Genomic DNA, 13530 nt, shown 5'->3' on the forward strand with positions numbered 1-13530 from the left:
ACTGTAAAGCCACTTTACAGACTTTAGGGCACTGAGCTAAGCAAGAGAGCTAGCACGTCAGTACTAAAAGGCAGCTTGTAGCCTTAAAGCCCAGCCACAGCCATCTTCAGCTTCCTTGGGTATAAGAAAAGAGATCTTCCCTTCAAAGGTGTATTTCTTGCTGCACCCATGCAGGCAGATAACTATTCATTACTTATTTAGCTGCAAAGGGCTAAGTACTACCCTCAAATGCTTGTGCTGAATTCCCCTGAAGTCGAGCAATGATGTGTATTTGAAGGCCAAAGTTGTTCCTTACATTGTCACTAGCATAGGGGGCTTCTAATGCAGTAGGTAAGAAACAGCACAAGCTGCTGGACTTCATGATGTTCAGACAAGGACATTCTTTTATTTCTTGGGAGGGAGAGGGAAGATGGGGGTGTAAATTGTGCTTCCATGGAAGCCACTGGACCTAAGCTTCAGCTACAATCAAGTCCCTGGTGATCTGGAAAGCAGCAATAAGGGAGCTTAGCTGAATCTTCTCACTTGTACCGGCAGCCAGTCTGTGCCTAAAGCCAGAAGGAAAACAAGTGTAAATACTCCATTTGGACAGATCCTTCACTGCTAGTATGACTGGGTCTGTCCCAGCACAAGCTGGGCAAAATCTTGTTTAACAAATATCACTAGTTGTTTCTGGAAATACACAATTATGCTCCCACCTCTGCTAAAACACCTGCAGGGGCCACTGACAGCAGTGGGCACAGTCCTGTACTTGTGATAGTTTTGTGAACCAGCGGTGCAGTATTAATAGTAAGCTTTCCCCAGGAGTGCTTCGGACACCCCGAGCGTCTTTGTGAGGGGAGAAGAGAGCAGCCAGGGCAAGCAAAGCGACAGGTATCAAAGGGATACTCACTCGATGTCTGCCATTTTGATCAGTAGTTGGATTCGCACAGAAGGAGGAAAGTCCACTACAGAGAGAGATGAAGGACAGGTTGAGTAAATGCAGTAGTTTTAAAAAAAACAAGTCACCGAAGGCTCAGAAGTGAATCTGTCCCAACCCGTGAAGGAGACTGCCTATGTAAGACAGTAACAGAAGATGGCTGCCCAGCCCTGTGAGCAGCCAGCCTCTTCCCCCACCCAAAACACATTCTGCTCGTAGCAAATGTTTTACAGCCACAAAGAGAAACAGGGTGGCTCAGGTAGTGCCAAACAGGAATTGAAAAACTCAACCGAGCCAGTGGTCTCCAGCATATACCACGCGGACAGGAGCTTTGCTGTCAGTTCCTCTCCCCACCTCTGGCCCATTGCAATCTGAATGGATCCAGCTAAGGTGAGGAGTTACTGGTGGGCCTTTCTCTTACCATAGGACAGAAACCTCCCTACCTGGTACTGCCTCACCCTGAGCTGGGCACCAGAGGGATTAGTTTCCTATTGGTTAGTAAGACCATCTACAAACTACGTGGGTGGCAATGCATGTTAGGACAGGCTGTCTACATGTCATGTTGGCTGGCCAGAGGCGCATTACCTCGGTGCACAAACAAGTGGATCTCTGTCAGGATGTCATGCAGAGCCAAACCTTTCAGCGTCTTTAGCTCCATGATTTCTGAGGAGAGAATCAAGAGATTTTCTTGCCAAGAATTTCTAAGCCAAGGAGTAGGTGCTGCCAAAACAAAGGTTCCCTGTCCCTCCCATTGCTGGATACTTGGTGGGGTGAGCAAGGTACGAACTGGCACTTTTGTTGGCAAACTGAAGATCCAGTTATGTGTAATGCTACATGCCCTCAGCTCTAAATCTACAGACTTAAGACAGCAGGATCGGGCATTGAACTCACCAGCAGGCAGTGCTCGGCCATTGAAAATGAAAGGACCAATAGAGATACCAGCCCGCAGATCCTAAACAATCAGAGCTTCCCCGTGTGGGGAAAGAGGCACTAAGGCTAATCAGAGGGAACCCATGTCCCACTTCAGAGCATCACTTCCAGGGATAGAAGGTGAGATGTGCCATGTACAAGCCGGGGGTGAGACAAAGATGTACTTGGCACGAGTTACTCGAGAGGCCACGGGCCTTTTAATGCAAAAGTCTCCCTTTTCCACGCGCATTGTTGGCGAAAGGGGCGGCAGGATGCCCCTCACCATGCTAGTCTGAGGGCAGCGTAAAGAGACACGATAAAGAATACTTTTGTAGGCGGTGGTGAAGTCCTGGTTCAGCATCCAGTCGAGAATGTTGGCGATGTCAGACTTCAGGGGGTGTCCAGTGCACGTGTACACAGTGTCCTCGGTCACTTTCTCGAAGGCCATGGTAGTGCTCTGCCAGGAGAGGAGGTGAGGTTATAGGGCAGCTCTGCTCCAAAACATGGCGAGGGAAATCGGGCTTGTGAGCCCCAGGACCTTTAGCACATCTGCACTGGGGTAGAAGCCCTATGCCACGGCCACACCACTGGCTTGGGCCGGGGGGCTAAAAATGGTTGTGTAGACATTCAGGCCTAGGCAGTAGCCCAAGTTCTGGGGCCCTTCTCCTGTGCAGCGTCTCACCGCTCAGGCTCCAGTCAGAGTGATTTTCAGCCCCATCGCCCAAACGTAGTTAGTACAGGACAGGGGCGTGCTGACAATCCTCCTGCAGCTGTGCCCTCCGCAAGTAGAATGGCTTTTTCCTCCTGTCAACCCCATGCCCAGTGCACAACCACACCAGATCCGGTTCTCTCCTGTGCATCATCAACAGAAACTGCTCTCTCAGTGACAATGAGTGCAATCTCTGGTAGGCAACGAGGGTTGTGCGGAAGCCATGGGGGACGCTACGTGCCCTTAGAAATCACCCTGGCTGGTGACAGTATTTTAGGACGGGATGTGGCTTCACTCCGCCTGCAGGGAAGCTGCCAGGAAGGCGGGTGGGAGAGCCATTTGGCTTGTTCGCTGAACCACAGTCACCAAGAGGCAGAGGTAAAACCCCACCCACGGTGCCACGTCACAGCTAGGTCAGTACAAAGCAGGAAGTACAATCCGTCATGATCTGTCTCCCGCTCCCCAAAACAAGCAGTAGCAGAACAGACAAGTTTGCCTTCCCCGTTCCCCAGCTGCTCCTGCAGCTACTTTATTCACGCCACTGGTCCTCAGACAGAGCTGGCTCCCCAAAGTCACTGTAACATGTCAGTGGGAAGCAGAGCTGAGGGTTCTGGAGGTGAACCAATTGCCTGCGGCTGACACCAAGTAGCACGCCACTTCTACCATCTCTACCTTGCTACTCCTGCTGCAGCCATGGTCATACTGGGAAGCTAAGTCCTCAGTGCGCTTCTGCCTACAGATACCGGTGGTCAGTATGTGGAGGAAAAGCTCTGAATCTCTCCCCTATCGCTGGAGATGAGGGGCCTGTATATGACCAATGGGCCCGATTCCTGGTGAACTATTCTACACATGCATCATCTGTCTCGCCACTACACCCATGGCATGGTTGCCACTTGAAAACGGAGAAGCAGCCTCTTGCGCTGGAGAGTAGCAAGCTAACGCCATGCACAGGACCGTACCTGCAAAATATTCAGTGCTCTGCGCATGTCGCCACTGGAGAGGGTCACCAGTGCTTTCATCCCGTCGTCACTTACGTCAACCCTGAAAGACACAGATTTCAGGATGCACAGCTCACAACACAGTCTCACAACAGCCGCCGGGGGGATACCACAGGATTTGAACAGTCTGGACAACATCACAAAAGCAATGCATAGACACAGCACCGTGAGTTTTGGGGCCCTCTGTCTGTGCAAAATGGTATCTTCTCTCCTCTCCCCTCCCATTTCCAGGCTGCTGGGAGCAAAGCCGACAGATCCTGTCACTTCAGGAGTAGGGATGTAAGAGGATACCTGGTAAGCATTAGGCCAATCACAGATGGCTGGAGTAGGTCTGGCTGAGTCTGGCCAGCGATGCTGGGAGCGGAGGGGGAGGGGGAGACACGACATTGGCTGCTCCAACTTGGCTTGGGCGGGCTGGCAGCACTCCAGGCCTGGCGACACAGGGCAGTGTCCTGGCCACTCCGAGTTGGCCCAGGCAAGCTGGCAAAGCCAGGCTAGTGGGATTGTGGCTGCTCCGACTTTGCCCAGAGGGGCCGGCAGGCCTCCTGACCTCAGCTGGGGCAGGCAGAGCCATGCCTGCCAACAGTTCACCAGTTAAGCATGATAATTTTAGTCATTTAACTGGTTAACTATTTAGCTGGCTATTTAAACTCCTCCTCAGAACCATTTACTCAGTCTGAGCTAGGCAGGCAGTGTGGGGACTGCTCCTCAGATCGCATTGCCAGGAGCAGGCCTATGCAGGACAACCCTCTGTCAGACCAGCAGACGCCACGCGGTGTGGGAAAAGCCATGAGGCTATGGAGTCAGAAAGCAAGTATTCCCGGGGAGGGGGCCTATCGAAGTAGAGGTGAAGCTGCCATGCGAAAGCACTGACCAGAAGCAGGTGTTGTGTACACAGATATTGCACAAGCTTCCATCACACACACACCTCTCTGCCAATGCACTTGGGCCTCAACCTACACCACACCTGGTATTCCTGTGGCCAATCAAGCCAAAAGGTTTACATCAAAAAATCCAAAAGTCGGGACTGCGTTGAGCTGAGACTGGTTACCCAGCTCAAGAGAAGTTACACACACCAGAGCAACAAGGTTTTAAACCACAAACAGTGGCAGGGTTCGTTTGTCGCAAAGTACCTTTATACTCAGAACTCTGATGGGATGGCACCTTCTCTCTAGTGGCACAAGCTTCCTGGGTGGACACACAGATAGCTTTTTTGGCATCCAAAGGAGCCTACACAGCTACAAGCTAGGAAGTGAGCTGGTTTCCACTCAGCTGTGAGCCATTATTAGCAGTCATTAAACTGCAATTGCAGAGCCCAGTTCTGCTGTGTTGCACCAGTGCAGGCTCACAGGCAATGGTGCATTTAAGGTAGAATTGGCCCTGCAGAACCTTCATTAGTAGGGATGAGGATAAGAAGAGAATCCAGCTCTGGTTTGCTCAGCTGGCTACCAGTAGGAGGGGACCTGAGCCAAGTTTGCTCTGGAAACCCCCAAAACAGCACTCCACAGGCCTCTCCTCTTTATAGTCCTCCACCTGCCTTTGAAGATGCAAAGCAGCTGAAAGGACAGACCTGCTCAGAGACAGACCTGCAGGCATCACTAGTTGCCAAAGATCGAAGGCAATTGGCTTTGGGAAAAAAGAGACACTGAGGAAAACCAGAGCTCTTTGCAGGGACAGAAATGTTTGGTGGAAACTGAAGAGAAGAAAAAAAAAAGCCAGCTGTTACTTCCAGAGGTAAGAGGAAGATTAGGAGGGCGAAGAGAAATTGGGAGGGAGGATATTACACAAAGCACTAAGGTCGCCCATGTGTGCACGAACAGGTCAATGAGAGATTCCATTTCCATCTAGCTCCAACTCGACTCCCTTCCCCTGCGGCGCTTTTCACTCACATCTCTTCCTCGATGACATGCTGCAGCCTGGGAACCATGAGCTCTGGAGTCAGGGGACCAAACCGGAACCGTGTGCATCTGGACTGCAAGGCAGGGATGATCTTGGAGAGGTAGTTACAGATCAGGCAAAACCTGGTGTTCTCGGTGAATTTCTCAATCACTGCAAGGAGGGGGTCGGGGGGAGAGGAGAGACTGGCAATCAGAAATTTGCAGCAGCCTGTGGCTGTGCTGTCAGAAGAGTTAGTGAGCACAAGCGGGGTGAAACATAGACCATTCCCCTCCGCAGAGGCTACACTGCCAGCATGAACTAACCTGGAATATCTAGAGCTAGAGGTTCACCTTCTGGAGCCGTTTATCGTTCTAAAGAAGGAGCTCCAGGAATTTGCAGTAGGCCTGAAACACTGAGCCCGTGTGGTCATCACAAAGCTATCATGCAGATTCCTCCTCTCACAGCTGCCTTCGGGAACTAACGTATATTGCTCTTTTCATCCCAAAGCATGGTACTGAGCTATGCACCGTCACGCACACAGCCCACATCGGCACAGACAACACAGTCACTGGGGTGGTCGGCAACAGCTACCTGGCCTGCGACAGTGCGCTTACACATGCTGTTGTGTCAAACGCAGCGTTGCCAGGAAGCGCCAGAGCAGACAACTGGCTCTGAGGACGGGAGGCAGCGCGGCATGAAATCACAGCTGGGGCCCTGTCGTAGCAAATTACTCAGAGCCACCGCTCCTGTACCCAGCCACAAGGCAATTGCCACTCACCTCGCCGTAGGGCATTCTGGGCATCTTGGGTCATGGCGTCGGCTTCATCCAGGATGACAAGCTTAAAACCCTTCCTAGTGGAGAGAGAGAGGGGATGGCTGCTTCGGTCACGCCTGCTGCGGGTTAGGCTGCAGCAGGAGGAAGGCCATGGAATTGAGCCACCTCTGGCCTTGGGAGAGACCCATGCTACCAAACACTCACTCCTCCTTGCACCAGTCTCTTTTTTGGCTGAAACCCTGTATCCAACGCTACACGCTCCTCCTCCCTCCCGACTTGCAGCAGCGTTCCTTTGCCTACCCATAATCCTCTCTTCTCCCCCCTTCACAGCACTGTCCACACACTGCTGACAACAAGCACATTTTTTGGCAGCAGCCAGTGAGTGCTGGTGCCCAGCTCAATACACTCCTGGGCCTGACTGCCAGAGGGGCTGAGCTCCTGCAGGACCCGTGACTTGGGCAGGAGCTGAGGTTTTCTCATCTCGGATAATCAGGCCCAGGATGGGGCTCCCCAAAAGCATGCACTATCCCTCAGGGGCTACTCCTGAGTCTCTTAGGCCTTGACTCACCCAAACCCTGCTTTGCCTCCAGCATTTATGATGTTAAATAGATGGAAAAAGTGTTTTCAATTTATAAAAGGGGAGGTGGCACTCAGAGACTTTCTACGTGAAAGGGAATCACCAGTACAAAGGCTTGAGAACTGCTCATCTATAGCAGTGTCTCAACTTTTTTTTTTTTTATAAAATACCCCCCTTACAAAAAAACCAAACAAACCATGTATAAGTACCCCCAGTACCTAGTTTTCAGACAAACAACATTTTCTTCTACCATTGCAACATGTTTGTTTAAATAACTTAATCATAGCTAGGCAGGCACTGAAATTTTTGGGTGTAAAAAGCACAAAAATAATAAAGCGCGGTAAAACTTAAAACAAAACTTCAGTTTTCTCCGAATTTCAGTTGTGTTGACAACCCCACCCCAACGTCTCTCGAGTACCCCAAAGGTTGAGAAACAGTGGTCTATAGCAAAGCGCCCAAAACTGCATACCATACTGGAGCTGTGGGTACACACTCCTCTTCTTTGTGTTACAACACATACAAAGACGGCACCAGCTTTCTTTTTTACTTCCCAGAAGACTGTATGTCCTCCTCTCCTATCCTGCAGAGAACACTTTCCACACCTCTCCTGTCCAGTTGCTGCCCACCTCATTCTGTTCCTGTGTTTCCCCCCTAAACTTGACCACCTCTTTTTAGCCCAAGAGTGGTATTTCAGAGTCATGCTTTGTGTTCTGTGGACTCCATGTGACTTGGTACATGTCGGGGAGAAGAAAGGAGCAAAGTGTCAATAAAGGAAGGAACCACCTGTTCGGAAGCGAGGGATACAAACCCCTTAAGGTACTTACTTAAAGATTGTCCTTGTACTGGCAAAACTCAGGATAGGACCTCTGACTACATCAATTCCTCTGTCATCTGAAGCATTCAGCTAGGAGAGAGCAGGAGCTGGCATTTGAAATGCACTATTAACGCACCTCTATTCAGTAAGAGCTTGTCTACATCTGAAAGCTGCACTGGTGAAACATGACCATTAATTAGATTTAATTAAACTACCGCAAGCCATTGCATGAACACTCATTTGGGCTGAAGAACAGCTTAAGTTTACTGAGATCTAGTGATGTAGAGTGCTAGATTAAAAACTACATAATGCTATTGTTGTCATTAATAATAGTACTTGGGAACAGTGTAAGCTAAATGGACACAAGCCCCTCAAACTAAAACAAGAGCGTCCACACAGAGGACTTGGACTGATCTAGATTATACCAGGTCAACTTTCTTGAGTACCCTGGCTTACAACTGCAGCATGCATGCAGGTCTTAGTACCTAGAGAGGCAAAAGGAGGCTGATCTTTAGCAGTATCTGTTTATGGTGAAGCAGCACTCCAGGATGCAAACTGTAACCCTGGCTAATCCTAACCTCTCCCCAGACCTGCAGCAGTTTATGGGAGCTGGAGAAATAACACCAGCAGGACACTGTGATTTACCTCTAAAACCATGGAGTTGAATTCTTTGTTTTTGTAGAGCTGTTTAGCACAGGCCAGAATTGTGGAGGTCTTGCCCGTCCCCGGTGGTCCATAGAAGAGAAGGTGAGGCAGGCGATCTTCGCTGATGAACTTCTGAACTGATGAGAGATGGGTCAGAAGGTGAGAAAAAAAAAGAAACCTTGCTGATTAGATGGGACACTAAGAGACGAGCTGTTGGTCTTCTTTCTCTTTGAATTGAAGGGCTAACCTTTAGTTCCTTCTGCATTCTGAACTCCAGCAACACCTGCCAGATTCCCCCAGAGTACAACAAGAGAGCAGCACATTTGAAACAACATTTTTTTTTGCGCTCCAAAACGCTTAAAAGTTCTGCTTGAGAAATCTAACTTAAGAGCTGTGCCCTGAGCACCAAAGCAGCTATCCACAGAAAGTCCTTTGGCTAAGCCTTCCCAGAGCTTAACTGATCTCAGTGTCTGTATTATACTGAAAAAGGCTCTCTCTGTGTCAGTACTGCAGGAGGCTGAAGCAGGGCGGGGGAGGGGGAGTGGAGGAGGGAAGAAAGACAAGCTCAATGGGATTTCAACACATCACAGATGCCACCAGCCTCAGCTACAGAGGCTAAGTTTCCTGCCCAGGAGAGGGGGCTGAGGTGACAACCAGCCTGGGCGTAGCTGCCTGCAAAGAGACTGTCTAGTGAGGAGACCGTGCCCACAGTTCAAAGTGCTGAATCCCCCACCAGCAGGGGAGGTGGTCATGTTCATCTCTGTAGTGACTGGTGCATACTGGGGATTCCCTCAGGCCTCCTAAAATGGAAGCCAAGGGAGCTAGAATGTAGTAAGTGGTGGGGTCAAGCAGGAATGGGCCTCGTTTGTTCTTCCAGAGAGGGGCTGCTCTCCTCAGAAGCTGGCTATAACAATTCCGACTGCCCCTTTTCCTTGCACTCTGCCCACAGAGCCAGCCGACCTCCCCAACACAACTCTCAATGGAGGGAAGTGAAGCAGGGCGCATGGGCCTTGTTTTTTGCCTCTTGCTTTTCTCTGCCTAGCTTACTTTCGGAAGCCTGCCAGTGCAGCAACTGCCACAAACACCTCAAGGGGAAAAGAAGCTAAGAGGACAATCTCCCCGAGGAGCAAGAACACAGCCCTAGAACGTGTCTGGGTATAAGACAGATATATTAATTAGCCGTCATGTTAGCCAGAAATGTGAAGGAAAGACATTCCTCAGGAAAGCCTTGCAGCTGAATAATCGGGTCAACCTGCCCATTGCTGGGGAGTTGGATAAAACTGGGGGAATTTCAGGGAACTGCTAGTGTGGACAGGTTCATCCTCCCAGCTGGCTGAGGTACCCACGGTCACAAATCTGTGGCCACTAACACCAAGGAGGACATGTGAATGGGTCTTTTTGAGGACCATAAAAAACCGCATACATGGAATTCCACAAGTCTGTAAAGCTGGATTGACTTTCCTTACAACAGTAACACTAAAAAGCTGACTAAAATACGACAGAAGGCAGGAAAGGCATTCCCAGTGCAAAGAGCAGCCTCGTAGCAGGTTAATTCCAAGAAGCTGTAGCATCTTCTACCTTTCACCTCTCTGTGCAATTCCACACTGATCATTACAGAGTCTAGGCCACCATCCCATATAAAAGAACCAGAGTTTCCCCCTAAAAGACTCATGGATGTCCTAAAAGGGTTTATGCTGAGACCCTGGTTAAAATCATGGCAACACATCACTAACTGCATGACAGGAAGTGACTATTTAACTGGTTTCTGCAAGCTTGCCACCCATTGCAAAGAAGCTAGTTTCCAGTCATTAGATAATGCAGCTTCTCTTCTGCCGTCACATAATGTGGAGTCAGGAGTCCTGCTGCCAAAGTCCTGCTACCACCTCTTCCATTGAGTTTCTCTGTGACCCTAGGCAAGTCAGATGACCTTTGCCTCAGTGGCTCCATCTATAAAATGGAAATTATAGCTGCCAAGCCCAAAGGTATCACAGGAGTTAATGTCTGTAAAGGCCATAAGGAGGCTCAAAAGAAAAATGCTGGTAATACTAAGTACTCACTCGTGCTCAGAATGTCCTGGTGGGAAATTAGGTCGTTCAATGTCTGAGGGCGATATTTTTCCACCCTAAAGATAAAGGTATTTTAACATAAATGCAGATGATGAGCAGAGATTTCAGGCTTTTCACAAGTGTAGAAAACAGGTGTCCCAGACATGAGATTTTTCTGTTCTCTTCCCCATGCTGGACAATCACCCACAAGGCTAGATAAACACTCACCTTCAATCTACTCTGGATTTGGCTGACATCAGAACCTAGCCTTGTGGTTCTGGTTGCAAGTCAAAGGGATCTGTTTGACCCTTAAGATGACAAAAAAACCCTCACAAAATGAGCTGAACTTGTAATTTTTCTGCACAAACTTAGGTTCCGGCATTGCCAAATCCAAGCCCTGGCTGAATCCTAGCACAGAGAACCCAATCCAGGCACCTGCAGTTCCCTTTTGGAGACTAAGTTCCCTTTTGGAGACTAGCCTGCTCTTTTGGCATCGGCAATATCTTTAAATGCCCCAAAGATTTGTCATGCCTTATACAATTAGAAAAACTCTGCCCTTAGGAACTAGATCCAACTCCATGCTTCTAACCGCAAAATACTCTGCAAGTCCTAGGTCTTCACACTGGCATTTACAAGGGTTAATCTGGGGATTGATTGCGGGTGGTGGGCAGAGAAGCTGGAGTCAACTGAGTTGGGAATTGCAAATGATCCCACTAGAACAGAGCAGCTGAGGTGCGCTCTTGTGGCTGAGTACAGGACTGGCTGGGCACCATGTTTTATTAAACAGATGTTCTGTGTTGAGTGTAAAGCAAGCCAGGCTCAGTGAACACTGAGCCACCACAGCAGGGTAGCCTTATTTCTATTAATCCCTAGGGAACAGCTGACTTTGGACAAATTGCCCCACATACAGGGATCCACCTCCCAGGAGGAACATGGCATTTGAAGTCATAAAAGACTTGGTTGTTGATTTACTCAGGGGAGATGGATGGCAGGGGAGGGCACACCAGATCAGACCAGGTGAGAAACAAACTAGCATGAACCAATTTACACCAACTCAGAATCTGAAGCCAGCCCTTCCTTCCCCAACATCTCTTCTTCTCACTTCAGGAAGGAGTGGCTTCCCCAGATCTGGGAAGGGGAGGAGAGGCAGACCCTTCCTAAGGCTGCAAGACATAGAGAACTATTTTTGACAAAAGCGGGCTATATCCTACTTCCTACCCCGTGCCAGCACTGGTGAGAGGACAGTCCGGGGCAATTTGCATAACCCTTTGGCATGGAGTTATTTTGACTTTAGGAACGGCTGTTACTGCTATCCTAGGCCTCTCCTACAACCTGAACTTTACCGAGCTTCATCCCTTGCAATGAATACTCCATTGCAGCGCATCTGCCTGCAGCCTGTAACTAGAAGACACAAGGGGAGGGAGGGCAAGCAAGAGTTGCAAACAGGAAGGGAGAACCTAGGGCTGTATAGCCTGAGCTGTGCCCTCCATGCAGTCAGGGCAAGGGGGCGGGGAGAGGGAGCTAACCCCACGCCATAGCTGCTCCACCATGCCAGCTCTTGCATGCAACAGTGGGGGCTGGATTCGCGGATCCCAGCTCCCCTGCACACCCCATGCCAGCTCTTGCATGCAACAGTGGGGGCTGGATTCGCGGATCCCAGCTCCCCTGCACACCCCATGCCAGCTCTTGCATGCAACAGTGGGGGCTGGACTCGCGGATCCCAGCTCCCCTGCACACGCCATGCCAGCTCTTGCATGCAACAGTGGGGGCTGGACTCGCGGATCCCAGCTCCCCTGCACACCCCATGCCAGCTCTTGCATGCAACAGTGGGGGCTGGACTCGCGGATCCCAGCTCCCCTGCACACCCCATGCCAGCTCTTGCATGCAACAGTGGGGGCTGGATTCGCGGATCCCAGCTCCCCTGCACACCCCATGCCAGCTCTTGCATGCAACAGTGGGGGCTGGATTCGCGGATCCCAGCTCCCCTGCACACCCCATGCCAGCTCTTGCATGCAACAGTGGGGGCTGGACTCGCGGATCCCAGCTCCCCTGCACACCCCATGCCAGCTCTTGCATGCAACAGTGGGGGCTGGATTCGCGGATCCCAGCTCCCCTGCACACCCCATGCCAGCTCTTGCATGCAACAGTGGGGGCTGGATTCGCGGATCCCAGCTCCCCTGCACACCCCATGCCAGCTCTTGCATGCAACAGTGGGGGCTGGATTCGCGGATCCCAGCTCCCCTGCACACCCCATGCCAGCTCTTGCATGCAACAGTGGGGGCTGGACTCGCGGATCCCAGCTCCCCTGCACACCCCATGCCAGCTCTTGCATGCAACAGTGGGGGCTGGATTCGCGGATCCCAGCTCCCCTGCACACCCCATGCCAGCTCTTGCATGCAACAGTGGGGGCTGGACTCGCGGATCCCAGCTCCCCTGCACACCCCATGCCAGCTCTTGCATGCAACAGTGGGGGCTGGACTCGCGGATCCCAGCTCCCCTGCACACCCCATGCCAGCTCCCGCGTGCAATTGGCGGGAAAAGGGGGGATGCAGGGACCCAACCCCCCCTTTAGCATGCATCGGGGGAGGGGGGACAGGGATGGACGGGCCCGACCCCAGCTGCGCGGCACCGCTGGGCCCAGGCTCTGTGCTTCTCCTACCATGGCAGGTTCCTGCTTTTCCCGGCGGGCGGCGGCTGCTTGGGGGCTGCAGACTCCATGGGGCCGCGCGCGCCCCCTCCCCGCCTTTGCAGCGGGGCGCTCAGTCCGCGCCCGGGGCAGCAGGAGAGCCCGGCGGCTCGCGCTCAAACAGCTCCCGGGCCTCGCGAGAGCGCGCGGCTGCCCGCCCCTCCCCTTCCCCTTCCCCGGCTGCCCGCGCGCGCTGGGGCTGCGCACGTGGCTTTCGGGCCAGGTGCTGAGCGCGCGGCCACCTTGGTGCTGGGCCCGCGGGGCAAGCGAGCCACTGACCCTTGCACTGAGCTGCAATGGCTGGAACCCACTGCAGGCCCCCGGGGTGCAAGAGTGCCCCTAGTTCCAGCACCGCTGCAGTGTTTTGGCCTTCTGAGCGCTGCGCTTGGCTTAAGCCAGCATTCTCCCAAGCATTCTGCAGCTTTCCTCTGCAACCATAGGTGGAGGAGCTTGCTTGTTCGGTTAATAATAATAATAATAATAAAAAAAATGAGAGTGGCCTGAATCCTGGAGGTGGGGCTTGAAGGAACACAAAACCTGACAAAATCACCATCCTTAGGCATATGCTGAATCCTCAG

General features: G+C 51.6%; 1 protein-coding gene across 1 annotated transcript; it reads right to left on the reverse strand.

Annotated features, from left to right (window-relative positions):
* Window positions 1–365: 365 nt before the first annotated feature.
* RFC5 (replication factor C subunit 5) lies at window positions 366–13110 on the reverse strand. The gene is made up of 11 exons (XM_075898151.2): window positions 12926–13110; window positions 10279–10343; window positions 8222–8358; window positions 7587–7666; window positions 6189–6262; window positions 5422–5581; window positions 3494–3575; window positions 2153–2282; window positions 1502–1579; window positions 890–944; window positions 366–545 (listed from the first exon to the last, which is right to left on the reverse strand). Exons 1-11 carry the CDS (start codon window positions 12982–12984, stop codon window positions 449–451), a joined length of 1017 nt encoding a protein of 338 aa, XP_075754266.2. The 5' UTR covers window positions 12985–13110; the 3' UTR covers window positions 366–448.
* Between the last annotated feature and the right edge of the window lie 420 nt (window positions 13111–13530).

This window comes from Pelodiscus sinensis, chromosome Z, assembly GCF_052426305.1.
Source record: "Pelodiscus sinensis isolate ZL-2025 chromosome Z, ASM5242630v1, whole genome shotgun sequence".
Taxonomy (NCBI): domain Eukaryota; kingdom Metazoa; phylum Chordata; order Testudines; family Trionychidae; genus Pelodiscus; species Pelodiscus sinensis.